The sequence below is a fragment of the Theropithecus gelada genome, chromosome 7b (genome assembly GCF_003255815.1).
Source record: "Theropithecus gelada isolate Dixy chromosome 7b, Tgel_1.0, whole genome shotgun sequence".
Taxonomy (NCBI): Eukaryota; Metazoa; Chordata; class Mammalia; order Primates; family Cercopithecidae; genus Theropithecus; species Theropithecus gelada.
Window position 1 is genome coordinate 104,457,766 of NC_037675.1, and position 27,862 is coordinate 104,485,627.

General features: G+C 57.7%; 2 protein-coding genes across 4 annotated transcripts in view; both read left to right on the forward strand.

Moving 5' to 3' along the window:
* TRAF3 (TNF receptor associated factor 3) overlaps positions 1–7,685 on the forward strand; it is a 139,268-nt gene extending 131,583 nt beyond the window's left edge. For all 3 annotated transcript variants that reach the window (XM_025392782.1, XM_025392784.1, XM_025392781.1), the window contains one exon: positions 1,495–7,685. In XM_025392782.1, coding sequence (XP_025248567.1) covers positions 1,495–2,066 — 572 coding nt within the window. In that variant the 3' untranslated portion in view covers positions 2,067–7,685. The remainder of the gene's footprint in view (positions 1–1,494) is intronic.
* An 11,286-nt stretch (positions 7,686–18,971) lies between these two features.
* AMN (amnion associated transmembrane protein) lies at positions 18,972–27,586 on the forward strand. Its single transcript, XM_025392165.1, has 12 exons — positions 18,972–19,041; positions 20,011–20,129; positions 20,235–20,279; positions 24,701–24,788; positions 25,266–25,483; positions 25,631–25,768; positions 25,938–26,046; positions 26,164–26,246; positions 26,433–26,595; positions 26,674–26,836; positions 26,914–26,998; positions 27,076–27,586. The coding sequence occupies exons 1-12, from the start codon at positions 18,999–19,001 to the stop codon at positions 27,178–27,180; spliced, it is 1,359 nt and encodes a 452-aa protein (XP_025247950.1). The 5' UTR covers positions 18,972–18,998; the 3' UTR covers positions 27,181–27,586.
* The last annotated feature ends 276 nt before the right edge of the window (positions 27,587–27,862 follow it).

Genomic DNA, 27,862 nt, shown 5'->3' on the forward strand with positions numbered 1-27,862 from the left:
GAGACACTGGCCACAGTATGACCCGCAGGACAGGCCCAGGTGCACATGGCCAGGACGTGCTGGTCGGGGCGCCCCAAACCTGACTCCTAAGGGCCAGGGGGCAGCAGTCCCACTGCGCTCTGCCAGCGTGTTTCTGATCCCACAAGCAGATGTGGGCCTAAGGCTTTGGGGACTGAAAGAGTATTGGGAATATTTACATGAAGAGGATTAATGGCAGAAAGAACACAGATTACCATGGTGTGTGGGGGGCCGGATGAAGCAGGCAGAGGATGAGGCTGGAGGAGAGGGGAGAAGCTTCGCCTCCGAGAGAGCAGAGGCCACCTGCAGGCACTGAGGCCGGTGGGAGGGGTGGGGAGAGCACAGCTGTCTCCTGCTCCCAGGGGCTCCCACCAGCAGGCTTCCCAGGAAGCCATAGTGGAGTCGGAGCGCTCTGTCTTGGACCCTGCAGTGAGGTGTCCTGTGACACACAGGCAGGTCACCCACCTAGGACATCCCCTCTCAGCAGGCCGTGCCTAGTAATGTGTCCAGACAGGGCTGTGGGCATGAGAGCGGTGGTAGAACTGGGGCAGGGACCTGGGCTCTTCCCTGGGAGGCGGTGGCCTCAGGACATCTGTCTACACAGTTTTGCTGGTGCTACCCCCAGAAACCACAGTCATTTTTATATTGTTTCAGATGCTGGTGTGACTGGGCATGGTGGTGTGGCCTATAGTCCCAGTGCTTTGGGAGGCTGAGGCGGGAGGATTACTTAAGCTCAGGAGTTTGATGCCATCCTGAGCAACAGAGCGAGACCTTGCCTCTTTAAAAATTAAAAAATGAGGCCAGGCACGGTGGCTTACGCCTGTAATCCCAGCACTTTGGGAGGCCGAGGCGGGCAGATCATGAGGTCAGGAGATCGAGATCATCCTGGCTAACCCAGTGAAACCCTGTCTCTACTAAAAATACAAAAAATTAGCTGGGCATGGTGGTGGGCGCCTGTAGTCCCAGCTACTCGGGAGGCTGAGGCAGGAGAACGGCGTGAACCCAGGAGGTGGAGCTTGCAGTGAGCTGAGATCGCGCCACTGCGCTCCAGCCTGGACGACAGAGACTCCGTCTCAAAAAGAAAAAAAAAGGGCCAGGTGCGGTGGCTCATGCCTGTAATCCCAGCACTTTTGGGAGATCGAGGCAGGTGGATCACCTCAGGTCAGGAGTTCGAGACCAGCCTGGCCAACATGGTGAAACCCTGTCCCTACTAAAAATACAAAAATTAGCCAAGCGTGGTGGCAGGCACCTGTAATCCCAGCTGCTCAGGAGTCTGAGGCAGGAGAATCGCTTGAACCTGGGAGGCAGAGGTTGCAGTCAGCTGAGATTGTGCCACCGCGCTCCAGCCTGGGCAACAGAGTGAGACTCCGTCTCAAAAAAATGAAATAAAATAAAAAGTGCTGGTGCAGCTTTGCTTTCCTAACCTTTCTGACGTTCACCTGTCTCATTCACCAAATCCCTCCTCACCTGTGGCAGGCCTGCTGGAGTCCCAGCTGAGCCGGCATGACCAGATGCTGAGTGTGCACGACATCCGCCTGGCCGACATGGACCTGCGCTTCCAGGTCCTGGAGACCGCCAGCTACAACGGCGTGCTCATCTGGAAGATTCGTGACTACAAGCGGCGGAAGCAGGAGGCCGTCATGGGGAAGACCCTGTCCCTTTACAGCCAGCCTTTCTACACTGGCTACTTTGGCTATAAGATGTGTGCCAGGGTCTACCTGAACGGGGATGGGATGGGAAAGGGGACGCACCTGTCGCTGTTTTTTGTCATCATGCGTGGAGAATATGATGCCCTGCTTCCATGGCCGTTTAAGCAGAAAGTGACACTCATGCTGATGGATCAGGGGTCCTCTCGGCGCCATTTGGGAGATGCGTTCAAGCCCGACCCCAACAGCAGCAGCTTCAAGAAGCCCACTGGAGAGATGAATATCGCCTCTGGCTGCCCAGTCTTTGTGGCCCAGACTGTTCTAGAAAATGGGACATATATTAAAGATGATACAATTTTTATTAAAGTCATAGTGGATACTTCGGATCTGCCCGATCCCTGATGAGTAGCTGGGGAGGTGGATTTAGCAGAAGGCAACTCCTCTGGGGGATTTGAACCGGTCTGTCTTCACCGAGGTCCTCGCACTCAGAAAAGGACCTTGTGGGACGGAGGAAGCGGCAGAAGGCGGACGCGTGCCGGCGGGAGGAGCCACGCGTGAGCACACGTGACACGTTTTATAATAGACTAGCCACACTTCACTCTGAAGAATTATTTATCCTTCAGCGAGATAAATATTGCTGTCAGAGAAGGTTTTCATTTTCATTTTTAAAGATCTAGTTAATTAAGGTGGAAAACTATATGCTAAACAAAAACATGATTTTTCTTCCTTAAACTTGAACACCAAAAAAACACACACACACACATGTGGGGATGGCTGGACATGTCAGCATGTTAAGTAAAAGGAGAATTTATGAAATAGTAATGCAATTCTGATATCTTCTTTCTAAAATTCAAGAGTGCAATTTTGTTTCAAATACAGTATATTGTCTATTTTTAAGGCCTCATCTGGTCTCTGTTTTAATAATTTGTTTGTCAGAAGACCCTGAAGTATACCTAGGTCTTTTTTTTGAAAGTCTCTAAATTCAGAATCATTTTTAATTTAAAGTTCTACAAATAATTGTTACTGCAAACATTTTATTTTAAAACGCTGATAGACTGATATTTCTTGGGAGAAAATATAAAATATCAAACACTGGTTATCACTTGTGATAGGAAAGAGAATATTCAACCTGTTGTTATTTCTCGTTAGAAATGTAAACCTTCAATATCTGTCGTAGTTAATGACACGACTTCACAATTCTGAACGGAGCCTCGCTCATGGATGCTGTGCATCATTTTCAGATTTATAATTGTTTTCACCCTAAAATAGGGCATCCGTTGAACTTTGGAGTTCTAAACAAAATCCTGTAGGTGTTTGGATTCTGCCCCATGTGTTCGGACGAGCTCTCTGTTGCTGACAGCACCGGCCTTCGGTCTCCATGTCAGGGGTGGGCGGGTGACTGCTGAGGGAGGCCCGCAGGTGTGTTTCTCCATCCTGTCATCTTGCTGCATGCCGTCAACGGTCTCCGAAAGCAACATTGCGCATAGAGCTGGTGGCATACGGTACATGTGCCTTAGATGTGACATGCTGCTTCTCCACCCTGGGTTTGCGTTGAGCATAATTCTAGAAAGTGCTAGTTTAACCAGACTTTTCTCTCCACCACTAGATCTTTATCTCTACAAGGGCCCTCAGACACCTCCGCACCTGCTGAGGGGAAGCCAGGCTCCGCCGTCGGCTTCTGGAGCCTCTGCTGCTTAATTACCACAGATTCCAAATCTCTAGGCCCCACGAGTGAGCCACCTGGTCCAAGTACGGCCTGGTCCCACCCTGAGGGAGGCAGGTGTGGAACAGAAGCCGAGCCTCTCCGTGTCCCCACTGGGGCCGTGGGCACCCCCACAGCCCGAAGCAGAACCCTCTGAGCATTCCAGAGACCGCTGCTCGGGGGCCTGCCCAGGCTGACCGATGGGCGCTCCTGACCACCACCCTGGCGGGAAGGGTGGCCACAGGGCCCGTCGTCCCAGCCTGCGCCTGCCCGGACGGCATTTTCTCAACTCACTGTTTACTGTCTCTGTGTCCAACTGTGATTAGAAGCCTGGAGCCCGGCCCCTGCACCCCTTTTGCTATGCACCACGCTTCATGGTGCTCTTACCACTGATGGGTGCTACACGCGACGGGTGCTTCTTAGGCAAAACCAATGTGTGCGAACCGCCACACCTGTGCCACTTGCCCACAAGCCGCGCCCACAATTGGCCAGCTGGGCCGTGCACGTCAGACTGCCTGCCTCGGCTCTCCCCGTGGCCGCGCGGGGACAGCTTGGTGGGTGCCCGGTGGCCCACCTGTCTCTGGTGCTGCCATCTGTCCTGGGTGTGCCTTCGCCCCAGTGCCTGCTGGAAGTGCCCTCCGTCGCACCCCTGTGCCCTGAGCTCCCATGAGGGGCCTGCCGCGCCCTTTCGCGGTCGAAGCGCTCCGTTGTTCTTATCTGCCTTTCCTTTCCCCGCTTTCCTGGGATTGCTTTGGGGGAATAAGTATCTTTGGTTCTGCCCCGTGAGGGAGCTCATAAAGCAAGGACTTCCTGCAGGAGCTGCGGAAAACTACTGTTCCTTGAAGGTGTCCCCCACCTCAGGCCTGTCCCCTACCTGCCCTCAGGTAGTTTTCCTGAGGTCAGGGGTTAACAACAGGGACATCCCTGCAACTTCCCCTTCACAAAATGTACAATATTAGATTAAGGTTATGCAACATCTTGGTCTGGTAAGAACCGTTTCCTCCCCTCTGGGTTGAAGGCCTGGTGTGGCCCCCAGAAGCAGCAGTGCGTGTCACTGGGACGTCTCCAGTAGCCCTTCCCAGGCAGATGCTCCTGGGGGGACACCATGGGACCCCACCCAAGGGTCCCACAGACATAACCTGAGTGACGGGGGTCCTTGAGGATGGGATGGCCCATGTCACACGCTTTGTCCTTGTGTTTGGTTGTATTGGGGTCTCTGTTCTGGGTGTGTCTTCCTCTCATATACTCAGCACGGGGGGCAGCAGCCTGGGACGGCGTCCCCTCTCCCAGCGGTGGGCAAGCCTTGTGCTGCTCCACCCTCAACCCCCGGGCACCCTCACTTGGCGCTTGCCACCTGAGCCAGCCTGAGGCCATGGTCTCCCTGCAGCTGAGGCCCAGTGGCCCCTCGGGCAGTGGTCGGCCGTCCCTGTGTCACAGGGCCCTGGCAGCAAGCATGAAACGGGGGTGCACACTGTGTGCTTGGGGGTGCTGCTTATTTACCAAAAGTGACCAAACTCCCAGCAGGACAGAACTGTTCAGTATTTTACAGAAACCAACTGAGTCCTTTGTGCATGAATTAAGCTGGTCTGCTTCCCGTCACCTTCGTAGCAAAACACCGTCCCCTCTCCCCTCGCCTCGAGCAGTTTCTCCAGGACACCGTGGTTCGGGCTGCTCCCTGCTGCCGGGCACGCTGGGGGCTGGCCTGGGCCCGGCTCGCATGAAGGGCACTGGCTCTTGTGACTGCACTGAGCCCCGTGCAAGCCGCAGCCGGGCCTGGAAGCCTGACCGTCTGGTTCTAGGGCTTTTCCAGCAGAGCCTGCAGAGCTAGAAGTTGGGGTGTGTCTTTGATGATACGGGGGGCAGGCGGGGAGTAGGGCCTTTCTCGCAGGGTTGGGTGGCTCAGTGAGGGTGGAAGTGGGGGCCCATGGGGCCCTGGCTTTGGGACTAGACGTGCCAGCTCCAGCTGGGCTGGAGGGAGCCTGAGTAGGCCCTGACATACGCTGGACTTTTCAACTCGCCGTGCTCTGGTGACACACAGGCGGCCAGGTCAGGGTTTGTGTCAATTCTAGGAGCCGTCAAGCATGAAAGTGGTGCTGTCCCCTGAGCGCAAGCCTCACCAGAGCCCTGGGCGAAGGCGTGGACTTGCAGATGTGTGTTCCCTGTGCAGGTGGGCAGAGGGGGCCCTGGAGACCCAGGTTGCAGCCCCATTCTGTCACCTCTTCCTCCCCAGAGCAGCCTCTGCCGAGGGACAGCACCTGTGTCCCTTCGATGCCACCACAGTCAGTTGAACAGGGAGCCCTTTGCTCAGACAGCTTCTTCTGCCTCTCCCTCCTTTCCTGTCCCATCCCCCATGCCCTTCTTGGCCTGTGGTGCCGGGGAGCCATGGTGTGGCGTACTGGGGCTCCTGCTCCTTGGGCCACTTCCTTGGCCCGGGCCCCACAGGCCCACCGCCTGCTCTCACTGCACCGGCTGTGGCAGGAGGCTTCCCCATAACCCCGTGTAGCCCAGCTCGGTGAGGATGCAGTTCCAGGCACAGTCCCTGGGACAACCAGCTGCCTCCCAGACCACCTCAGCCTGCTCCAGGGTCCTCAGTCACCCTGGGCCAGGGGCCACATGTCCCATGGATGTCGGCCATGCCAACGTCACATTCCAGCACCCCTTTTGCTTGATGGTGTCTGGTGGTAGTCACCATGGTGGACCCACATCCTTCAGCCAGAGGTGATGTCAGACAAAGGAAGGGTGGTCTGTATGGGTCATTAAACAACCATTCTGTCCCTAGCGGGGTCATTCCTTGTCAACCCAAGGGAGGGCCGGGGAGTACACTGATCCCAACAGCTGGGCTGACACCTCCTTTCTCCCCTGCACAGGGAGGATTGGCGCGAGGACTGCTACCCTGTGCACAGCTCCAGCAGGGTGGCAGTGCCACTGTCTCCGTGGGCCATTGCAGGGTTGGGCAGACGCAGACTCTCCTTGCGGGCCCCTTGCTCAATTCCCAGCCCTCCCAGACTCCTCCCTGTACTGGGGGTAATTTGTGTGTCAAAAGGGCTCCAGCAGAACTGTAAAATACTGTTTTTAAAACATTTAGTGCAGATCTTTACTTAGTAGACTGCAGAAGGAGGGCTAGGGAGAGTGCTGGGAGCCCCTTTGCTTTTGTGTCTGTGATGAATGAGGGTCTGTCACCCAAATCTACTTCTCAGCCCATGACCATTGTTCTGTTTTCCGTTTGCAAATCTCAGTAGCTCTGTTTTCTCCAAAGTAGAATGTCCCCACCGGGGCCCAGGCCAGGCGAGGTCAGTGTGGGCAGGCTACCTGGTCATTATTGCTGCCTCGTCCAGGCTGGTGCTGATGGTCACAGGCACAGTGGCATCAGGGAGCCGGGCCAGCAGGCGGCGTGAGGCGGGGCCCGCAGCTCACTGCAAGGGCGTTTTCCACCTGACCCACGTGTGCCCCACATGCGGTTGCAGGGCAGACGTATGAAGCCTCGGCCGCCTCAGGGCTGGCAGGTGTGCGGGTGAGGAGGCCCCGGTGGCCAAGCAGAGCCTGCGTTTCATTTCTCCTGCTGCACTGTGTCTAGTCTGTCTTGTGAAATCTCACCGTGAAAAGATGCTAGAAGTCCAGGATCGCTGCACCACTCCTGTAATTAGGTGATGATTGGTTTTGACAACTTAGTCCCCTCAAACAAGTCAGATACCCCCTCCAACAGCAAATTCAGTGACTTAATTGGAAAACACACAAGCTGGCATGATGTCCGGTGATTTCTCTAAGAAATGCCTGTGGGAGAAGGTGTGTGAAGTGTGGAGGGCAGTGTAGACGCTGCACAGCATCTGCAGATTTGCAACCCCTTCTCTGCCGGTGCCTCTGTGTTCAGTTCTGTTACCCAAAAACAAAGACCAAAGAAGGCCAGTCTCTCATTCGACCCTATCTTTTTAATCTGCCTGTTTTAAAAATTGCGTCTGTAGTAGCCGCTTGCTGTGAGGACACATCTCGACAGTCCAAGTGATTCTGTGACCAGTGATTCGGGCCCTGTTTTCCGCTCTTCTAAGAAAAAAACAAAAAGACCGTCAGTGATTGCCCAGCAATAATCATGTTGTTACTGTGAGTTGGCAACATGCCTGACTTTCTGATAGCATTACTGTTTTATATTTTTGTTTATTGTATATTATGTGTGGTTTTATTTGGTATTTATTTGTGTTTTGAGGTCTTGCAATGTTTTTGTGTTTCTGATGCTAATAACTAAAGTTTGTAAGACTGTAGAATGCAAAACTCGGAGATGCTAAACTGTCTTATTAGAGGAAAATAAATCTGATTATGGAGTCTCAGTTTCTGATCACACCGTCTCTTGCAGGCTGGGCCCCAGGTGAGTGGCCCTCCCTCCTGCCGGACCCCGTGGCTGTCCTCTCAGTGGCTGGGCCCGGGATGGCCACCTGGCCAAGACCTGTGTGGCCAGAGGCCTATGCTTGGGTTACTGCCCTCTGTCACCATCTTGAAATTCTTTTTTTTTTTTTTTTTTTTTTTTGAGACGGAGTCTCGCGCTGTGTCACCCAGGCTGGAGTGCAGTGGCGCGATCTCGGCTCACTGCAAGCTCCGCCTCCCAGGTTCAGGCCATTCTCCTGCCTCAGCCTCCGGAGTAGCTGGGACTACAGGCGCCCGCCACCACGCCCGGCTAGTTTTTTGTATTTTTAGTAGAGACGGGGTTTCACCATGTTAGCCAGGATGGTCTCGATCTCCTGACCTCGTGATCCGCCCGCCTCGGCCTCCCAAAGTGCTGGGATTACAGGCTTGAGCCACCGCGCCCGGCCACCATCTTGAAATTCTTTGTAATTCTCAGCAAGGGGCCCACTTTGCTTACAGTTTTGCCTGCAGCCTCTGACCTGAAGGGAATCCCGGGGGCCAGGCTCACAAGTCTGTGGCTTGGTCCCGAGCATATGAGGCGGAGCTCTGACCTCCTACCCGGACACGTGCCTGCCATCTGGCATGGTGGAAAGGGCATGCTGGACCCACAGGCCTGGGGTCAGCCTCATCTCCACCACTCCGTGGGACTTTGAAGCCTTCGAGCCTCAGTTTCCTCCTCTGTACATTGGAAGGACAGCACCTCCTCCCACTGTGAAACAAGATGGTTAATAAGGAGTGACACCAGTGCTGACATGCCGGGTCTGGGCAGTGTCCTTCAGCAGCTGCTCGTGGCAGAGTTAAGGGCTCCTGGGCGCCACCGCCACTGTGACCTGCCTTCCATTTGTTTGGGTCAGGCCTGGTACAGGAAGCCCTGCATCTCCGAGTTCCCCCAAAATTATCAGATGGGGAGACCCACTCAGCCCTCCCCCACTGTCCTGCTTCTCCCAGGGTCTGCTGCAGCCACCACAGCGCCCTGCTCAGTGCCTCCCCATCCTTCAGGGCACTGCGTGGGGCCACATCCAGAACAGATGCCATTGGCCCCCACGTGTGGCCCACTGAGCAGGAAGGAGTGGTCCTAGGAGCAGCTCCCCAGGGTCCTCCCTCAAGGTCTCAGGGCCTCTCCTGAGGGTCCCTTGCCCGCCCAGCCCCAGCCCTGCCCTCTCTGCAGGCCCACACCACCCCTGCCGTGCCCTGGCTGGTGGCAGTAGTGGGGTGCTGGAATCCTGGGACTGGCAGCCTCCACCCCCACATGATGGGGAACCTGTGGTACCTTGGCTCCTGGGAGCTGCCCCGGGACAGCCTTACCGGTCCTTCCATCTGGGGGCCCCAAATCTTCACACCCATGCGGTGGGGGCCTGCGCTCCATCCATCTTCCCTGTGCCCTCAAGCCCAGGGTCCTGCTGCAGCCTTGAGGACACCAGGACACCTATGGAGACCAGGCAGTGTGCAGGTGTCACCGCTGACCGCAAGTGTGAGCTGGGCCAGGGATGGGACGGCTAGGACAGCCAGCACCACATGCCGACGAACGGGGAGTGTCAGCTGGAGGGGGCTGGCTTGAGGATTACAGAAACTGGATCCCTTTTTTTTTTTTTTTTTCTGTTTTTGAGACAGAGTTTTGCTCTTCTCACCCAGGCTGGAGTGCGATGGCGCAATCTCGACTCACCACAACCTCTGCCTCCTGGCTTCAAGTGATTCTCCTGCCTCAGCCTCCCGAATAGCTGGGATTACAGGCATCTGCCACCACGCCCGGCTGTTTTTGTATTTTTAGTAGAGACGGGGTTTCTACCTGTTGGTCAGGCTGATCTCAAACTTGTGACCTCTGGTGATCGCCTGCCTTGACCTCCTTTTTTTTTTTTTTTTTTGAGACAGGGTCTCTCTCTGTCACCCAGGCTGGAGTGCAGTGGTGTGATCTCGGCTCACTGCAGCCTCAACCTCTCAGGCTCAAGTGATCCTCCCACCTCAGTCTCCTGAGTAGCTGGGACCACAGGCGCATGCCACCATGCCGGGCTAATTTCTGTATTTTTAGTAGAGACGGGGTTTTGCCATGTTGCCCAGGGTGGTCCTGACCTCCTCAGCTCAGGTGATCCCCCCACCTCGGCCTCTCAAAGTGCTGGGATTACAGGCGTGCGCCACTGCACCCGGCCTGGATTCTTGCACCCTCTGGGGGTCCTACAGGAGAGTAGATGGACGGCAAACCCCAAGACCTGCTGGACTGGCCTGGGCTGAGGGCGCTAGCGGGGACATCTGCAGAGCCAGCCTCAGATCATGCAGCAAGAAACGACTGGGGAGGGGAGTGGGAGCTTCTGAGCTGCTCCCCCCAGGGCATTGAGCAGGGATTCCCTACCTCCAGCCTGACGTCCAGACCTCAAGGGGGATGGAGGGACTGAGTCCAGCCCTCAGGTGCACACCAGGCCATCACCTGGCTCCATCCTGCTAGGGGCCGCCCAGATCTTGCAGGGAGTTGGGAACCAGGGTTGTCACCGTCTAGGCCTAGGGAAGGAGGAGATTGTGGCCCTTGCCTGCCTCCCCTCAGCTCAGGGGGCTGCTCTGTTCTGGCCCCGATGAGTGATGCTGGAATGGGAGCGGTGTGGAGCAGGGAGGCACACACTCAGAGCCCTCAGCCACAGCTCCCCCGTGGCCCTGGCTCTGCCCCGCAGCAGCCCCCACACCCGGGAGCCAACCCAGCAACCGAACCCGGGCAGAGTCTGGACTGAAGGTGGACGGTGCGTGGTGGGAGGCTGGCGATCTGGAGTTTCGATAAGGAAAGCAAGGCCTGGGGAGGAGGCCGGGGCTCGGCCGCTGGGCTGGATCAGGCAGCACACCCTCCCCACGCTGCCCTGCAGTCCTTTGGGAGACAGCGGCACTCGGACTGGGCCACAAGCCCTGCAGGACACCAGTGGAGCCACGTGGGTGGGAGACAGCGGCACTCGGACCGGGCCACAAGCCCTGCAGGACACCAGTGGAGCCACGTGGGTGGAAGCCTAGAAATTTGATTCTGAATTGAAGTCCAGGGGGTTTTCAGTTTTCTGAAAATGAGCAGTTGTATAATCTAACCCTAAAATCACCAATTTATTGTTAAAAGACCAGAACCACCAAAGGGCTGTGCAGGAGAGGTGGCCGCGCTGGCTATGCTTTATTTATTTATTTATTTATTTATTTATTTATTTATTTATAGATGGAGTCTCGCTCTGTCGCCCCGGCTCACTGCAAGCTCCTCCTCCCGGGTTCCTGCCATTCTCCTGCCTCAGCCTCCGAGCGGCTGGGACTACAGGCACCCGCCACTGCGCCCTGCTAATTTTTTGTATTTTTAGTAGAGACGGGGTTTCACCGTATTAGCCAGGATGGTCTCCATCTCCTGACCTCATGATACGCTTGCCTCGGCCTCCCAAAGTGCTAGGATTACAGGTGTGAGCCACCACGCCCGACCTGCCTATGCTTTTAATTTTTTAAATTTTCAAGGTCATCCTTAAAGCCTCTGCCTTGACCCTGCAGCTACAGGTCACTTGGCGGCGGGAGACCAGGCCTGGCGTCTGGATCCTCTCAGTGCCATAGTGCTGCTCGGGGACTCGGTCCTGTGCGGAGTTACTTGATTAGAAGTTAAAGGTGGAGGGGAAAGACGCCTGTGGGGCTGTCCCAACCCGCTTCCTCCACTCAGACCACAGCTTTCAGTGGGCTCAGTCCCCCAGGGACCCCCAGGCCCCAGGGTCAGCCTCCCAGGGCAGAGCTCAGAACCCCCTGCCCAGACCCCGGGGAGCCAATGGGGCCCAGATGTGGGGACACGGCAGAAAGAGGGCTGGCACCTGCTGGGAGGGGTCTAGAAGCCAGGGGCGCAGCTCACACGAGCGCATACCCAGCGCCTCTGCCTCTTGTGAAAGGGAGATGATGCTGGTGTCCACCTGAGAGGCCACATGGAGAGCACTCCACATGGGCAGGACATCGCCCACAGGAAACACCCCTGCAAGGGACCTTGGACCTTGGGGAGGGTGGCTGTGCCCTCCCTGGCTGGGCCCTGCACCCTAGCCTGCAGCCATTCAGCTTGGAGGACTCCCGGCACCGGCACTTGGCTCCCTGCCACCTCCCTGGCCCCTGTGGCACTTGGGGCTCCACAGTTCTCTGACTCCCTGCTGTGGTTCTGAGCCATTTGCAAGCATGTGTCCCCATGTGTGCTTGAGGGCCGGGGGCACCTGTGCATATGGTCAAGGGCCTTCTGTGCACACACGGCACCTGCAGTGTGGTCCCAGCCATTCCTCAGCACCCGTGGGCCCAGCTCCATCTCAGGCGGCCTGCTTGGCACAGCTCTCGCTGGTCACCTCGTGCTGGGTAACTGCTCTCCACCAGCCACACTCGGGCTCCACATACCCAGCCTGGGTCACAGCCACTCATGTCCTGGTCTGGCCAACCTTGCGGGAACTCTGCCCAAGGAGGGACAGTAAGGGTTTTTGAGTACCACGTCAGTGACCTTGACTGCCAGCAGGGGCTCCTCTGGACCCAGAGGCCGGCGAACACCTGACAACCTTCCCCTCCAGACAGCGCAGGGGCAGGGGCAGATTAACCCTTCGTGCAGAAGGAGGAGTGGAGGTGGAGGCAGCACAGTGGCTGGCCCCTGGTCCGGGTCTTGCAGAGCCCTCCCCACCTGGGGTGGGGTTGAAGCAAGTCACTCAGGGGCAGCTTCCCAGCTGGTACTCCTGAGACCCTCAGCTCCCCAGCACCCTGATGTCCTCCTCCTCCCATTGTCCATGGATGGAGAAGGGACCAATGGTGCCTCCGGGGTTGAGCTCTCGTCTCCTGGTGCTCCTGCTCTCCTACACCCCCACAGGCCAGGGCTGCAGCCTGAAGGGGCACTGGGCCCCTGTGCCCTGTGAGATGGGCACTGCCACCCTCGCTCTGCAGGTGATGAATGGAATGGAGGTGAAGTGAATTGCACAGCCTCATACAGCATTGGAGTCCTGGACTTGTCTGACCACTGCTAGATGCCACCAGGGGGGCCCCGCCTGTCCCCCACCCCAGCAGACAGGCAGCAGGCCCAGCCCCATCCAAGCTAGGTGGAGACCCCTGGTCCACACCCTCCTGGGCTCCCCTCTGAGTTATATCCAACCCATCCCAGCAACAGCTGCTCTCAGCAAGCCCCCCTGGCCTCACCTGCTCTCTCTTCCCTTCTCTCCTGCCTCTTGCCTTCCTTTTTTGTGAGACAGATCTCGCTCTGTCGCTCAGACTGGAGTGCTGTGGCACAAGCTCAGCTCACTGCAACCTCTGCCTCCTGGGTTCCAACAAATCTCCTGCCTCAGCCTCCCGAGTAGCTGGGACTACAGGCGCCCATCACCAAGCCTGGCTAATTTTGGTATTTTTAGTAGAGACAGGGTTTCACCATGTTGGCCAGGCTGGTCTCAAACTCCTGACCTCAGGTGATCTGCCTGCCTTGGCCTCCTAAAGTGCTGGGATTACAGGTGTGAGCCACTATGCCCAGCCACCTTCCTTTAAAAAAAAAAAAAAAAAAATACACGAGATCTTGCTCTGTCGCCCAGGCTGGGGTAATCGCAGTTCACTGCAGCTTCAACCTCCTGGGCTCGAGCAATCCTCCTGCCTCAGCCTCTGGGGCACCGGGACCACAGGCGCCAGCCACTGCGGTGGGCCTTCTTGGCTCCCTCAAAGCCTCCCTCATGTTCCTGTCTCAAGGCCTTGGTGGGCTCTTTCCCTGTCTTGCTGATGTCCCAGACCCACCCCACCTTTTCCCTGGCCCTGCCGTGTGCTGCCCCCACACCTCAGGGGAGGCTGTGAGCCAGGGTGGCCAATCAGAGCACAGCAACCTCAGGCTACAGTAATTGGTGCAGAGTTGGAGACAGGAACCAATCAGACCTCACTGGGACCCTACTGCCATGGCCTGGTCAAGGAGGTGGTGAGTCTCACTCTCCCAAGACACCTTCCTTGCCATGTGGAGAAGGCTGTGCACACAGGGAAACCAACACAGGAGGGCCGCCAGCCATAACGGAGACAGACACAGGGACCAAGTGACTGAGACAGCCTCTAGATGCAGCCTTCGCTGAAGCAGTTGGGCCGTGAGAGGTTCTGTTCATTGGAGAAAACTCTGGGGCTTTGCATTTCTCCGACTCCCTGCTGAGGTTCTGAGCCATTTGCAAGCGTGTGCCCCATGTGTGCCTGAGGGCCAGGGGCACCTGTGCATATGCTCAAGGGCTTTCTGTGCACACATGGCACCTGCATTGTGGTCTCACGCATTCCTCAACTCACATCTTTGCACGTGAGTAGTTCCGGTACCGCTCGTCTGCCCAGTGCCCTGGTGCCTATCTGCTGTCTCGTGTGAACTCGCTGGGCCACTCTCTGACTGCTGGACCCACCTCCAGCTGCTACTTAGGGCAAGAGAGACAGATCCCAGTACCCCACCCAGCCAGCCGCAGCCCGCTCTGGTCTGCCACCTTCGATTCAACCTCTTCACTGTGGCTGCAGCTGTGATCTCATCCTTCCTGTCTCATTTTAATGCCACCTCCTTCAGGAAGCCTCCCCTGACTAGGAAGCCAGGCGGCCTCACTACCGTCTCCACACAGCACAGTCTAGGAATGGCCTGCCCAGGTGGGGCAGCATTGGTCAAAGATGCTCCACTGCTGCTCCAAGTCCTGACCATCCAGCCCTCTGCACTCCCCTGAGGCCCCACCGTGAGGAGAAGCAGCCCCAGCCTCTGGGCCCTTTCAGGCTTGACTGTGGCCCTGAGCCCCAGGGGTGAAGTTGGCTGAGCCTCACCTGGCTCTCTGCATTTACGATGGAGGTGGGGATGGGGGGCAGAGCCAGACACTCAGAGGTAAAGCCCAACGCAACCCAGTCAATCAAACTGCCTCCTTCCCACTGAGAAGCAAGACAAGGGGCAAAACAGATGTGACCCCCAAATATCCTGTTTGTTCCTGATTGAGGACCTGTGAGTCCAGCAAGGGGCCGGCCAAACTCCAGGACCGTGAGGACCTACCCTCCCCGTCCTAGGCTGGGCCAGCACCACAGAGCCACTGAGCCCAGGGGCCTCTGCTCAAGGCGATCCCTACAGGGTAAGGGGCAACGTTGGTGGTATTAGAGATGTTGAGGCAAGGTGCCCATCTGGGACACAAAAAGAAGCAGAGCTCCCCCCAGTGGCAGCTCCTTCCTCCCCGGATGTAGCATATCACTCATGAAAGAAGCAAATACCAGGCCAAGCAAAGGGGTGCTCATGGCAGGGTCTGCAGGTGAAGGGTGGGGCTGCGGGAAACAGCAGGATGGCCTGGAGGGTGGAAGGTCCCAGAAGTCTCCAAGACTGAGTAGTTTCCCTTTCACCCTCAGTCCTCCACCACCCACCCTTCCTGCACCCTTCCTTAGTCACTCATCAACCATCCTGCCACTGGAACCCAGTGTAACCACCCACCATTCTCCCCTTCCATCAGCCACAACCAGTGTCTCCCCAATCCACAAGGCACACCATCTATCTCTCCACCAGTAATCCCCTAATGACCAATTCACCACCCTCCCAGAAACCCATCTCCCCATCATCAAATCATCTAAACATCATGCACAATCTATTTGCTGTTCATCTTTCTACCTCTCTGCCTCCCATCACCCACAAATCCATCATCCATTCACTCACCACCCAACCATTCCAATGTGTATGATGCAGATCCAAGCATCCACTGCAGACCCATTCCCCCAACCCCCTATCATGTATCCATCACCTAGCCCACATTCATTCACAATTCATCCACCATGCTCTGTCCACCCACCCATTTATTTATATCCAGTAACTCCTGTACTCTCATCCACCTACCTACTATCTCTCTACCTACTATCCATTCACACGTCATCTAAAATTCATTCCCCATTATTCATCCACCATCAATCTATCCCTCCATTTTGTCTTGTCCAACATCCATCTACAACCGTTCACCATCCAAAATCCACAACTTTCTCTCACCCACCATCCATTGCAGCAAACTATCCATATGTACACATCCATTCAACAGCTACAATTTCTGTTTCACCCATCAACCATCCACTATGCAACCATGATTCATTTTGCCACCATCTGCCCTTTCCCCCATTCTCCTTTATTCAACTCCCATCCATCAACCATTCTTCCACAATCACTCTTCTATCCATCTATCCACCAATAAAATTCACTGTCTGCGAGCTGCCATCCATACATTTACCCATTCACCATTCACAATCAACGATCTTTTTTTTTTTGGACAGAGTCTCACTCTGTCGCCCACGCTGGAGTGGAGTGGCACAATCTCGGCTCACTGCAACCTCCGCCTCCCGGGTTGAAGCAATTCGGCCCCGGCCTCCTGAGTAGTTGGGATTACAAGCGTGCACCATCACATTCGGCTAATTTTTGTATTTTTAGTAGAGACAAGGTTTCACCATGTTGTCCATGCTGGTCTTGAACTCCTGACTTCAAGTGATCAGCCTCCTAAAGTGCTGGGTTATAGGAGTGAGCCACTGCACCTGGCCAACTATCTACTTTCATCTACCATCCATCATCTGTCTATTGATCAACTGTCCTTCTACAAAATACTATCCTCTGTCAATCCACCACCCATCATCCACCATTCTTAACGCACCACCCATCTATCCGCCATTCACCATCCACCATTACCTTCCATCTATCTACCATCCATCATCCAATATCCTTCTATCCACCAATCTACCCACTTATCCATCCATCATTCACCCATCCTCCATCCATCCATTCACCTATCCATCATCCACTCATTCACCACCCATCCATCTACCACCCACTCATTCACCATTCATTTACCCACCATCCATTCATGCATACATCCACCATCCATCTATCCACCATTCATCCATCCACCACCCACTCCCACTATCCATCCATCCACCATCTATCCATCCACACATTCACCATCCACCCATCCACCACCTACCATCCATCCATTCATCCACCAGCCATCCACACATTCACCATTCACTCATCCACCATCCTTTCTCCACCATCCATCTATCCATCCATCCATCTACCCATCCACATATCCACCATCCATTCATCCATCATCCACAATTTACTCATCCACTGTTCATTCATCCATCCACCCATCCATTCACACATCCACCATCCACCATCCATTCATCCACCATCCACCCATCATTCACTCACCCACCATCCACCATCCATCCATCCTCCCATCCATATGTCCATTCACCCATTCACCATCCACTCATCCACCATCCACCATTCATCGATCATCTCTCATCCACTATCTACCATCCACCATCCATCCATCTACCATCCACTTACCCATAATCTGCCATCCACCATTAGCCATTCAGCCATCCATTCATCCACCACCCATCCATCACCATTCATATTCACCATCCGCCATCCACCTATTCACCATCCACCATTCACTCATTCACCATCCATCCTTCCATCCANGCCATCCACCTATTCACCATCCACCATTCACTCATTCACCATCCATCCTTCCATCCACCCACCATCCACCATCTATCATCTACTATCTACCATCTGCCACCCATCCATCCACTCAATATTCACCATCTCCATTAACTTGTTCACTATCCACCACCCACCAACCACCATCCACCTACCATCCATCATCCACCATTTATCCATTATCTACTTATCTACCATCCATTACCCCTCCATTTACCATCCCATCTACCATCCGCTATCCACCCATTATCCACTATCCACTATCTATTCACTATTCACCATCCATCCATCCATCTCCATCCACAATTCACCATTTATGCAACCATCATCCACCATCTATCCATCTACCATCTACCTATTCACCATCCACCATCCATCCATTCAGCATTCATCACTCACCAAACATCCACCATTTAATACCCACTCTTTTTTTTTTGGAAATGGGGTTTCACTCTTGTTGCCCAGGCTTGAGTGCAATGGCGTGATCTCTGCTTACCACAACCTCCACCTTCTGGGTTCAAGCGATTCTCCTGCCTTAGCCTTCGGAGTAGTGGGGATTACAGACATGTGCCACCATGCCCAGCTAATTTTGTATTTTTAGTAGAGATAGGGTTTCTCCATGTTAGTCAGGCTGGTCTCGAACTCCCGACCTCAGGTGATCTGCCTGCCTTGGCCTCCCAAAGTGTTGGGGTTACAGGCATGAGCCACCGCACCCAGCCAACACCCATTCTTTATGATCTACCTGCCGGCCATATATCCACTTATGCCATTCTCCATCCACCATTCCCTGATTACCATCCATTCATTTTTCTTTTCTTTTCTTTCTTTCTTTTTTTTTTTTTTTTTGTTTGAGATGGAGTCTCACTCTGTGGCCCAGGCTGGAGTGCAGTGGCATGATCTCAGCTCACTGCAAGCTCCTCCTCCCAGATTCATGCCATTCTCCTGCCTCAGCCTCCCGAGTAGCTGGGACTATAGGCACCTGCTACCACGCCCAGCTAAATTTTTGTATTTTTTTTTTTAGTAGAGATGGGGTTTCACTGTGTTAGCCAGGATGGTCTTGATCTCCTGACCTCGTGATCTGCCCGCCTCAGCCTCCCAAAGTGCTGGGATTACAGGCGTGAGCCACTGCACCTGGCCATTCATTCATTTTTCACTCACCATCTTCATCCATCCATTCATCACCCATCCACCCTCTATCACTCATCATCCACCCCATCAACCATTCACCATTCACCTGCCATGCATCCATATGCCCTACACCATGCACCATCAATGCTGCTGTCCATCAGCTGTCCCCTACTCACCATCCATTACTCTCCACCACCATCCACAATCCACCCTCGTATACCATCCACATACCATGTTCCATCCAGTATCTTCCTTCTATCATCCAACCACCATCTGCAACCCATGGTACGGGGGCACTACGTGAAGTGGACACCCAGTCACAATGGTGAGCAGACTAGGCTCAGCCCTAGCGGCACACAGGACAGAGAAAGGGGTGAATTCAAAGGTCGTTTATTCCCCCTCCCGGCAAGACACCCATTTTACGGGGTAGGTTAGTCCCGCCAAGCCCTTCTTCCTTGCCCTTCTTCCTGAGAACCTAAGGTGTTCAGGCCCTGGAGGGGCGGGTAAGGAGAGGCTGAGAAGGTGCCTCCCAGGGGCCTGAAGAGTCGGCCCTGGGCGGGTCTGGAGGTAAATGTGTAACGGACCCCGGTGCCCCCACCCGACCTGCCTGGTCACGTGGGTCCACTGGGGCAAAGTCTCCTGGTCGGGCGCAAGGAGCAGAGGCGAGATGGGCGCCCTGGGCGGGGTCCTGCTGTGTCTGCAGCTCTGCGGTGAGCCGGGGCCACAGTGGTGCGGGCCAGGGCCCAGGACGGCAGTGGGTCTGTCAGGACCCAGGGCCGAGGTCGCTCTAGATGTGGAGGGTGAAGATCTTCCGAGGAGTGGGCAGCGAGGGCTTTGGAGGGTGGGGGGCGTGAAACTCGAGCTGGCCTCCCTGGTCGGGCGAGTGCGCGGCCAGTGCATCTGGCGGCGCGGGAAAGGAGAGGAGGGGTCCGGGAGCCTCCGCCAGCCCCGGCCTCCGGTGGCTCCTGCCCTCGCGGTTTTTCCGTCTGCGAAATGGGCGCGGTCCCCAGAACCTGCCGAGAGCAGCGAGTGTGCGCCTGCGGGGCTGGGCAGACTGCCTCAGTTTCCCGGTCCGCAAGGGAGCACTGAGCCCTCCCCCGCCTTCACACCAGGCCGGCGCGTGTCCCTGGCGCCCCCTTCCCTAAACCCCTCGCGGCTCCCTCACGGCAACCCCACCCACCCCGTTCAGGGCCGGCCTGACGGGTCCTGCCGCCCCCAGCCCGTTCTTTCTTCTCATACCGGGATGCGCTGTGTCGCAGCCCTTCCCGGCCCAGGTAGGACTTCTCCGGGAAGCCTTCCTGATTCCAAGGCCAAGGAAGAGGGCTGCGCTGCCCCGTCCTCCTCCATGCCCCGGTTGTCACTGTCCTTAACAACCCTCTCCTCTGTTCCAGCGCCAGGCAAACTGGGGGCACTGCCTGGAGGCGATCTAGGCAGGCGTCCTGTAGGGCACGTTTGAGCGGGCTCTGCAGATACAGTATGAGTCCGTCGGAGAGCGCTCGGGCAGGGCGCCCACAGTCTGGCCGGGAGGGCCCAGGGCCTGGGTCTGGGCCCCGGGGATGGGCTTCCTATGCGTCCCGGGTGACCCGCGCGGACCTGCTGCACCTCTATGGGTGGGTGGCCTTCCCTGAGGAGGGAGCATCCCGGCGAGAACGGCGGGTACTCGGTCGCCTCCTCCCCAGCACTGACCCATGCAGCCTCCAAACTCTGGGTCCCCAATACGGACTTCGACGTCGCAGCCAACTGGAGCCAGAACCGCACCCCATGCGCCGGCGGCGCCGTCGAGTTCCCGGCGGACAAGGTGCCTGGGAGCCCCGACCGGGTCGGTGATGGGCCTGGACCCCCGGGACCGCGTGGCCCAGGTGGGGGCTGCTCCCGGCTGGGCTGACGCAGCTTCTTCCTGCAGATGGTGTCAGTCCTGGTGCGAGAAGGTCATGCCGTCTCAGACATGGTAAGGCCGGGCTGTTGCTGCCACTGGGCTGGGGGTTCCCGGAGTCTCCCAAGTTCCTTCAGGGACTGCTGTGTCTGGAAGGCGGCCCTCACCAGCACGGAGGCGCTGCGGGACTCGGACTTTGGCCTCTGGAGAATAATCTAGGAGGCAGGGGATGGGGGAGAACCTAGGGGAGCGTGGTCCCATGGTCTCAGCCAGGCTGTGTCCTTGGAGGGGTGGGAAGCGCCCTGTCCCCACAGCCCTTCTGGTACCCAGCAGTGGGTGGTCTTCTCAGGAAGTGCCCGCTCCACGCCCTTCCCCCAAAGTCTTGCCCTGTCCTGGTGCCTAAAGCTCCACCTTTAGAACACTAGGGTCCCCAATACCCCCCCTCTACCCACCATCCGGGTCCCTGGCCTGTTAGGAAGCAGCCACCCAGCAAGAAGTGAGCCCACTCCTGCCTTCGCTCTACCACCCTTCAGATCAGATTCTCCTAGGGACCCCTATGTCACTGTGCCAGCGAGGGACCTGGGTGGGTGTGCACTCCTTAAGTGCCTGATATCTGAGATGAGACAGCTTAATCCTGAAACCTTCCCCACCCCCATCGGTTCATGGAAGAACTGTCTTCCGCAAAACTGGTCCCTGGTGCCAAAAAGGTTGCGGACTGCTGCCCTAGGGGACCTTTTTCTCAAACTGCGTCACACAACACTCCAAGAAAATGATGGGAACTGGGAGGAAAGCAGGTTCCATGAGCAGGTAAGTTTGGGAAACGCTGCAGCCTGCACTTGCCTGGAACTTTTTCATGTATTAAAGGCTCTGGTAAGGCCCCAGAGAAATAAGCAAATTTCCTTGTTTAAGGTGGAGTTCTGCGAGTTACAGGCCAAATGCAGCCCCTACAGCTGGAACAAGGAATGGTTTTTACACTTTGTAATCACTGGGGAAAAAAAGAACAATCTTTTGTGGCACTTGAAAAGTATATGACATTCACACCTCAGCAACAGTAAATATAGCTTCACTGGCACACAGCCCCCCCCACTCGGCTGAGTATCCTCGGTGGCCACTGTCCCATTGCAGCGACAGCCCGCCAGCTTCCAGGGTGACTGTGGGGCCCACAGGCCAAGTCTCTGGGCAAAAGCTTCCTTCCAGCCCCTTCACAGTCACTCCTGGGCTGTGTCCTCATCCTGTCACCTGCACATCTGCCAGCTCAGTCACTCTTGGGTGAGGGTCACTGGTGAGCTGGGTCGGGGTGTCGGCTCCAGATGTGGGGTCCAGGCCTGGGGGCCCCTGCGTGTGCAGGTGGGGGGGATGGCTCAATGGCCTCGGCCTGGCCCACTCCTGCCCCACGCAGCGTCAGGGATCCCGGGCCTCATTTCCACCCCAGGGCTGCTTGATTTATTCCTTCAGGTTTTCCAAAGCTACCTTAACCCAAAAGCCGCCAGGCACTGGGCAGGGCACCCACAGCAAGATGATGACGTTCCTGCCCGGGAGATGGGAGGAGGGCTGGGAGAGGGAGGCAGTTGCCCCTCATGGCCCCGCCCCCCGGAGCCCACGCATAACCTTGGCAACCAGGCAGCCTGAGGGAGGGGGGCACTGGGAGCTGATGGGAGATCTGTGGGCAGAGGAGTCAGGCTAGGGTGGGGGTTCCAGGGCATGGATTTCCCCCTACTCCCCTCCCCTGCCGGCCTCCTTACTTTCATGATCTCATTGGAAGCACTTGGGCTCTGAAAGGAGGCAACACTCCATTCATTCATTCATCTATTCAATAATTCATTCATTGATCATCCATTGGCTGGTGGGAACAGTGCAGGGGCAGGAGACAGTGGCCCTGGGGTCCCAGCCTGCAGAGGCCGAATTCACCCAGAGCTGCCTGATCCCCTCCACACCCCTGGCTCCCAGTGTCGTCCATCTGCCTAGATAGTGCCCGAGTAACAGGCCGTGCATATGAGTGCTTTACTTTGTAATTCTCTGGTTGGGAGCGTCCCTCCCTGCGATTTTCCTTTTCCTTGCCCTTCCTTCCATTTCTACCCTTTGCCTGCTTTCTTGTTGGGGAAGTCTCCTGTCTTCCACCCATCCCCCTGCCTGGGCTGGAGGCTTTGCAAATCTGCTCACTGTGGACTTGCCTGCAGTGTCCTGTGCTGAACAGAAACCCTCATTTTAATCGACCTAATGCAAAACCCCTTACCTTAGAACTGTGTTTTTTGTGTTTCGTTTGAGAATCCCGTGTGCTCCTCAGTCACAATGGTAATCGACTGCGTACCTATGGGGCATGTGCACCAGCAAGGGGTCCTGCTCTGTTTCTCTCCTTAGAGTGAGCCCAGCTGCCAACGTCCTCCGCCTTGCCCTTTTCTTCCAGCATTGCTGGAATCCAGCGTGTGCCTGGGCATTGTGGGTCTCTCTGAGCCCTGTCTTCAAGTCCACAGGCCGCTTTGCCGACCCTACACTATCCACACTGTGGCTCTGCGGGATGGCTTAATATCCATCCCCTTCACTCCTGCTCCAAGGTTCTTTGTGGATCTCATTGTTGCAGATAAATTGTAGAATAGGTTTGCCAGGTACCAACTACCACCACCACCACACACACACACACAAAAACCAAAAAACAAAAAACAAACCCTGGATTTTTTTTTTTTTTTTTTAGATGGAGTCTTGCTCTGTCGCCCAGGCTGGAGTGCAGTGGCACTATCTCTGCTCACTGCAACCTCTGCCTCCCGGGTTCAAGTGATTCTCCTGCCTCAGCCTCCCGAATAGCTGAGACTATAGGAATTTTGATTGGGATAAATAACAGCCTTATGCTGTCAAGCCATCCATTCAAGAGCATGGATGACCTCTCCAAATATTTCAGGTCATCCATGAACTCATTAGCATCTTAAAGTGTTGCCTGTAGAGGTCTTGTATTGTACTGGTTAATTCATCAATACTTTGTTAAGTTTGGTTTTTTGAGACAGGGTCTCACTCTGTTGCCCAGGCTGGAGTGCAGTGGCAGGATCACGGCTCACTGCAGCCTTGACCTCCCGGGGCTCAAACAATCCTCTCACCTCAGCCTCCCGAGTAGCCGGGACTACAGGCTTGTGCCATCACGCCCGGCTAATTTTTGTAGTTTTTGTAGAGATGGGGTCTCACTATGTTGGCCAGGCTGGTCTTAAACTCCTGGGCTGGAGTGATATGCCCTCTTTGGCCTTCCAAAGTGTTGGGATTACAGACATGAGCCACGGCTCCTGGCCTTAAGTTTGTTTCTGTTATGAATGTTGCCCTATATTTAAAAATTATATCCTCTTTTTATTTGTAAATTTTTTGTAGAGACAGAGTTGCACTATGTTCCTCACCAGGCTGATCTCAAACTCCTGGCCTTACCTACTATGCTTGTCTGTTCAACTATTAGGATTTTTACGTTTGTATTTTTCCCCTTCGTTCTTTAAGAAAAGGTGTTCTTGGTATGCTTCCTCCTGGGAACCCCTCCCTGTTCCTGAGGCGCTTTGTGCTGTGACACATTCCTGTGCCTATGGCTCCGCCTCTGCATCTGCGGGTGGACTTGCCCACCCTGCTGGCAGAGCCGCACCCTCAGGTGTGCACGGAACTGAAGTGTGACCTCACGCCGCTGGGGGTGTTGGCCTCTTGCTCAGGTGCAGTGCTCCTGGAAGGGCCAAAGAGTGGGCCCTGCCCTGGGTGGGCATGCCCTGTTGTGCTGAGCCCCTCATAACCTGGCACCAAGGGTTGCTCTGGCCCAGCGCTCATCCTCAGCCCCTGAGAGAGAAGCGCAGAAGCAAGAAGGCAGGAAGCCGAGGTCCTGGCACTTGGAGGAGATGGGGAGGGAGGGGCGGCCGGTCAGACCCCCATATTTCTGCTGACACCTGAGGCCTGGACTGTGGCCCCACTTCTGTGGTGAGGGAGCTGCATGGCCCACACCAGGCCTAAGAAACAGCAGGGGCAACTCCACTGCCCCGCTACACTCCCTGCCTCCTCCTGCACCCCTGGCCCCCAGATGCAGCCTCTCCCTCCCTCCCCTCCTTCCCTCCCTCCCTCCCTCACACACCAGACTCCCCAGGGGCCGAGCAACGTTTGAACCTGGGAGCCCTGGGCCTGTGCACGTTCTCAGGGGGCTACGGGGGAGGCGACAGGCCTTGGCCAGAGTCACCTCTGCCCCAGACTACCCACGGCTCCGTCTCGCTCCCGGGCTGGGGCTCTGCCCCTGGCCTGAGACCTCCAGCTCAGGTACAGGACACTGGGCTGTGCCCGCCTCGGGGACTTGCACACGCGGCCCCATCTTTCCCAGGCCAGATCCTCCTCCTCTGGCAGCCTCAGCCAGGCCGAGGATCCCGGGCCTGAGCTCGCCCGGGCCCCTTCCGTGGACAGGGGCTCGCTTCTCGTCCCAGGGGACTGGGGGCGGGGTGGGCGCGGAGCAGGCCCGGACCCCCGCATGGCACCGCCTTAGCCAGTGCCTTTTGCAGCTCCTGCCGCTGGATGGGGAACTCGTCTTGGCTTCAGGAGCCGGATTCGGCGTCTCAGACGTGGGCTCGCACCCGGACTGCGGCGCGGGTGAGGCAGTCGGGCAGGGGCGGGGCTCTGGAAGGGCGTGTTCAGGGGAGGAAACTGGGAGAGGGCGTATCCAGGGCGGGGACTGGAGGGAAGGCGCGTCCGGGGGCGGGGACTGGAGGGAAGGCGTGTCCGGGGCGGGGACTGGAGGGTGGTGCATCCGGGGGCGGGGACTGGAGGGAGGGCGCGTCCGGGGCGGGGATTGGAGGGAAGGCGGGCCTAGGGGCGTGGACTGGAGGGAGGTGCGTCCGGGGGCGGGGACTGGAGGGAAGGCGCGTCCGGGGCGGGGACTGGGGGAAGGCGCATCGAGGGAAGGCTTGTGGAGGGGGCGAGGACTGGAGGGAGGGCGTCTCTCCCGGGGCGGGGTTTAGGGAATGGCGGAAGTGTCCCGAAGCGGGGCTTGGGAGGTCGTGCTCAGAGGCGTGGCGTGGTGTGGTGCGGAGCTTGTTCCGTGGAGCTCAGGGATGCGCCCCCGCTCAGGCGACCCTGCGGTCTTCCGCGACTCTGACCGCTTCTCCTGGCATGACCCGCACCTGTGGCGCTCCGAGAACGAGGCACCTGGTCTCTTCTTCGTGGACGCCGAGCGCGTGCCCTGCCGCCACGACGACGTCGTCTTTCCCCCCAGTGCCTCCTTCCGCGTGGGGCTCGGCCCTGGCGCTGGCCCCGTGCGTGTCCGCAGCATCTCGGCTCTGGGCCGGGTGAGCACTGCGGGGAGGGAGGCTCGGGTCCCCTCTCCCCGCCTCGGCCCGCCGCCCCCGCCCCGCTGGTCTGCACACGTTGGGTCTGAGCACTCAGGTGATGTCTCTTCCTGGGGCTGGCTCCGGTGGGGACCCGGCTGCCCGCAGACGTTCACGCGCGACGAGGACCTGGCTGCTTTCCTGGCGTCCCGCGCGGGCCGCCTACGCTTCCACGGGCCGGGCGCTCTGAGCGTGGGCCCCGAGGACTGCGCTGACCCGTCGGGCTGCGTCTGCGGCAACGCGGAGGTGAGCGAGGCCGCAGTGGAGTCTCGGGGGCCGCGCGAGGGTCGGGACTGTGCCCGGGACAGGGCCGCCGCGCTCCCGCGGTCTCTCGCCGGCTTGCCTCTCCGGCGCATCGCCCTTCTCGCTGCGGTCCGCTCTGGCCCTCCGCGCTGACCACTGCCCCTCGCACCAGGCACAACCGTGGATCTGCGCGGATCTGCTCCAGTCCCTGGGCGGCCACTGCCCCCAGGCCGCCTGCCATGGCGCCCTCCGACCCCAGGGGCAGTGCTGTGACCTCTGTGGTGAGCGCCCCCGCTGGGCCCTGCTTGCTGGGAAGGCCTGGAGGACCTGGTTCGCCCCCGCCTCAGTTTCCTGCCGGGTCCAGATCCACGGCGCTGACCCCTGCCCTCCCGCTGCAGGAGCTCTTGTGTTGCTGACCCACGGTCCCGCATTTGACCTGGAGCGGTACCGGGCGAGGATACTGGACACCTTCCTGGGCCTGGTAATGGGGCCGCGCGGGCAGCTGAGGGGAGTCCCGACCCCAGCCCTACCGCCTCCGCCTAGGACGCCCCTTCTGCAGGGCCCCTGCGGCCGCCCACCTGCCCACTATCTGCCTCTGCCCTTAGCGTCCCCATAGGCTCGGGGAGGGCGGGGGGCTGAGTCAAACCAACCCCGTCCCCCTCCCCAGCCTCAGTACCAGGGGCTGCAGGTGGCCGTATCCAAGGTGCCACGCTCGCCTCTGCTCCGCGAGGCCGATACGGAGATCCAGGTGGTGCTGGTGGAGACCGTGCCCGAGACGGGCGGCGCCGGGCAGCTGGCCCGGGCCCTCCTGGCGGACGTCGCCAAGCACGGTAACCGCGCCCGCCTGGTCCCTCCCTGCCGCTCCTCGCCCCGCCGCGGGGAAGACTGAGCCGACCCCTCCGTCGCAGGCGAGGCCCTCGGCGTCCTGGAGGCGACCATGCGGGAGTCGGGCGCACATGTCTGGGACAGTTCCGCGGCTGGGCTGGCGGGAGGCGTGGCGGCTGCGCTGCTGCTGGCACTGCTGGTCCTGCTGCTGGCGCCGCCGCTGCTGCGCCGCGCGGGGAGGCTCAGGTACCCGGGGCGGGGTGGCGGGGTGGGGCTGGGGGTTGCCCCGAGGGGCTCACGCTACCTGCCTAATACGCACTCAGGTGGAGGCGCCAGGAGGCGGCCCCGGCCGGGGCACCCCTCGGATTCCACAACCCGGTGTTCGACATGAAGGCCTCCGAGGAGCTGGTGAGAGGGCTGGAGGGTGGACTGGGGCCTCCCTGGGGCCAGGACCCTGAACGCCGTCTGACCCTGTCACCCCGCAGCCCCTGCCCCAGCCGCTCAGCCTGGTTCCGAAGGCTGCCGCAGACAGCACGAGCCACAGTTACTTCGTCAACCCGCTGTTCGTCGGGGCTGAGGCCGAGGCCTGAGTGGCCGCCTGACAGTCAACCTTGGGGCTCCCCACCCCCTCTGGCCCCAGAACCTCCCCGACCCCAGTTGATCTGGGGGCTAGCCACCCCCTCGTCCAGCCCCCAAACCTCCCCTTCCTTACCCCCTCCTCCGGAAGCCAAGGACAGGGTGGCCTTACTCAATAAAGGTGTTTCCTGCACCTGCTTCAGCCTGGACATGCCACCCCTGGCCCCGCCCATGAGGACTGGGAGCCCAGTCTTGCACCCTAGTCGCACTGGGGGACATGGGAGGGGTCTAGCTGGCTACTGCTGGAGGCAGCACTGGTCACCACCTGGGTGGCCAGAGGCTGGGGTCTGTGAAGGTGAACCCAGGACTATGAGGGGGTCTTCCCCTACCTTCCGGTGGAGGGAGGGTGAGGAGCTGGAGGGAGGGTGAGGAACTGGAGAGAGGAGTGGGAGAGAGGCAAGGGGTGGAGGGAGCCAAAGCCTATGCCTGGTGGGGCGGACGGGAAAGGGGTGGGCACCCCTCCTGGCACCAAGCTGCTGGATGCGTCACACTGTGAAGGCAGATCATATGGGGTCACCCATGTGCAAGCGTGTACCACTGCACTGACAGACAAGGGCCTGACCCTGTGTGTGCAGCTGCAACTGTGGCACAGTGACCACTTCTGTGAAACCAGTATCCGGGGCTGGAGATGTCACC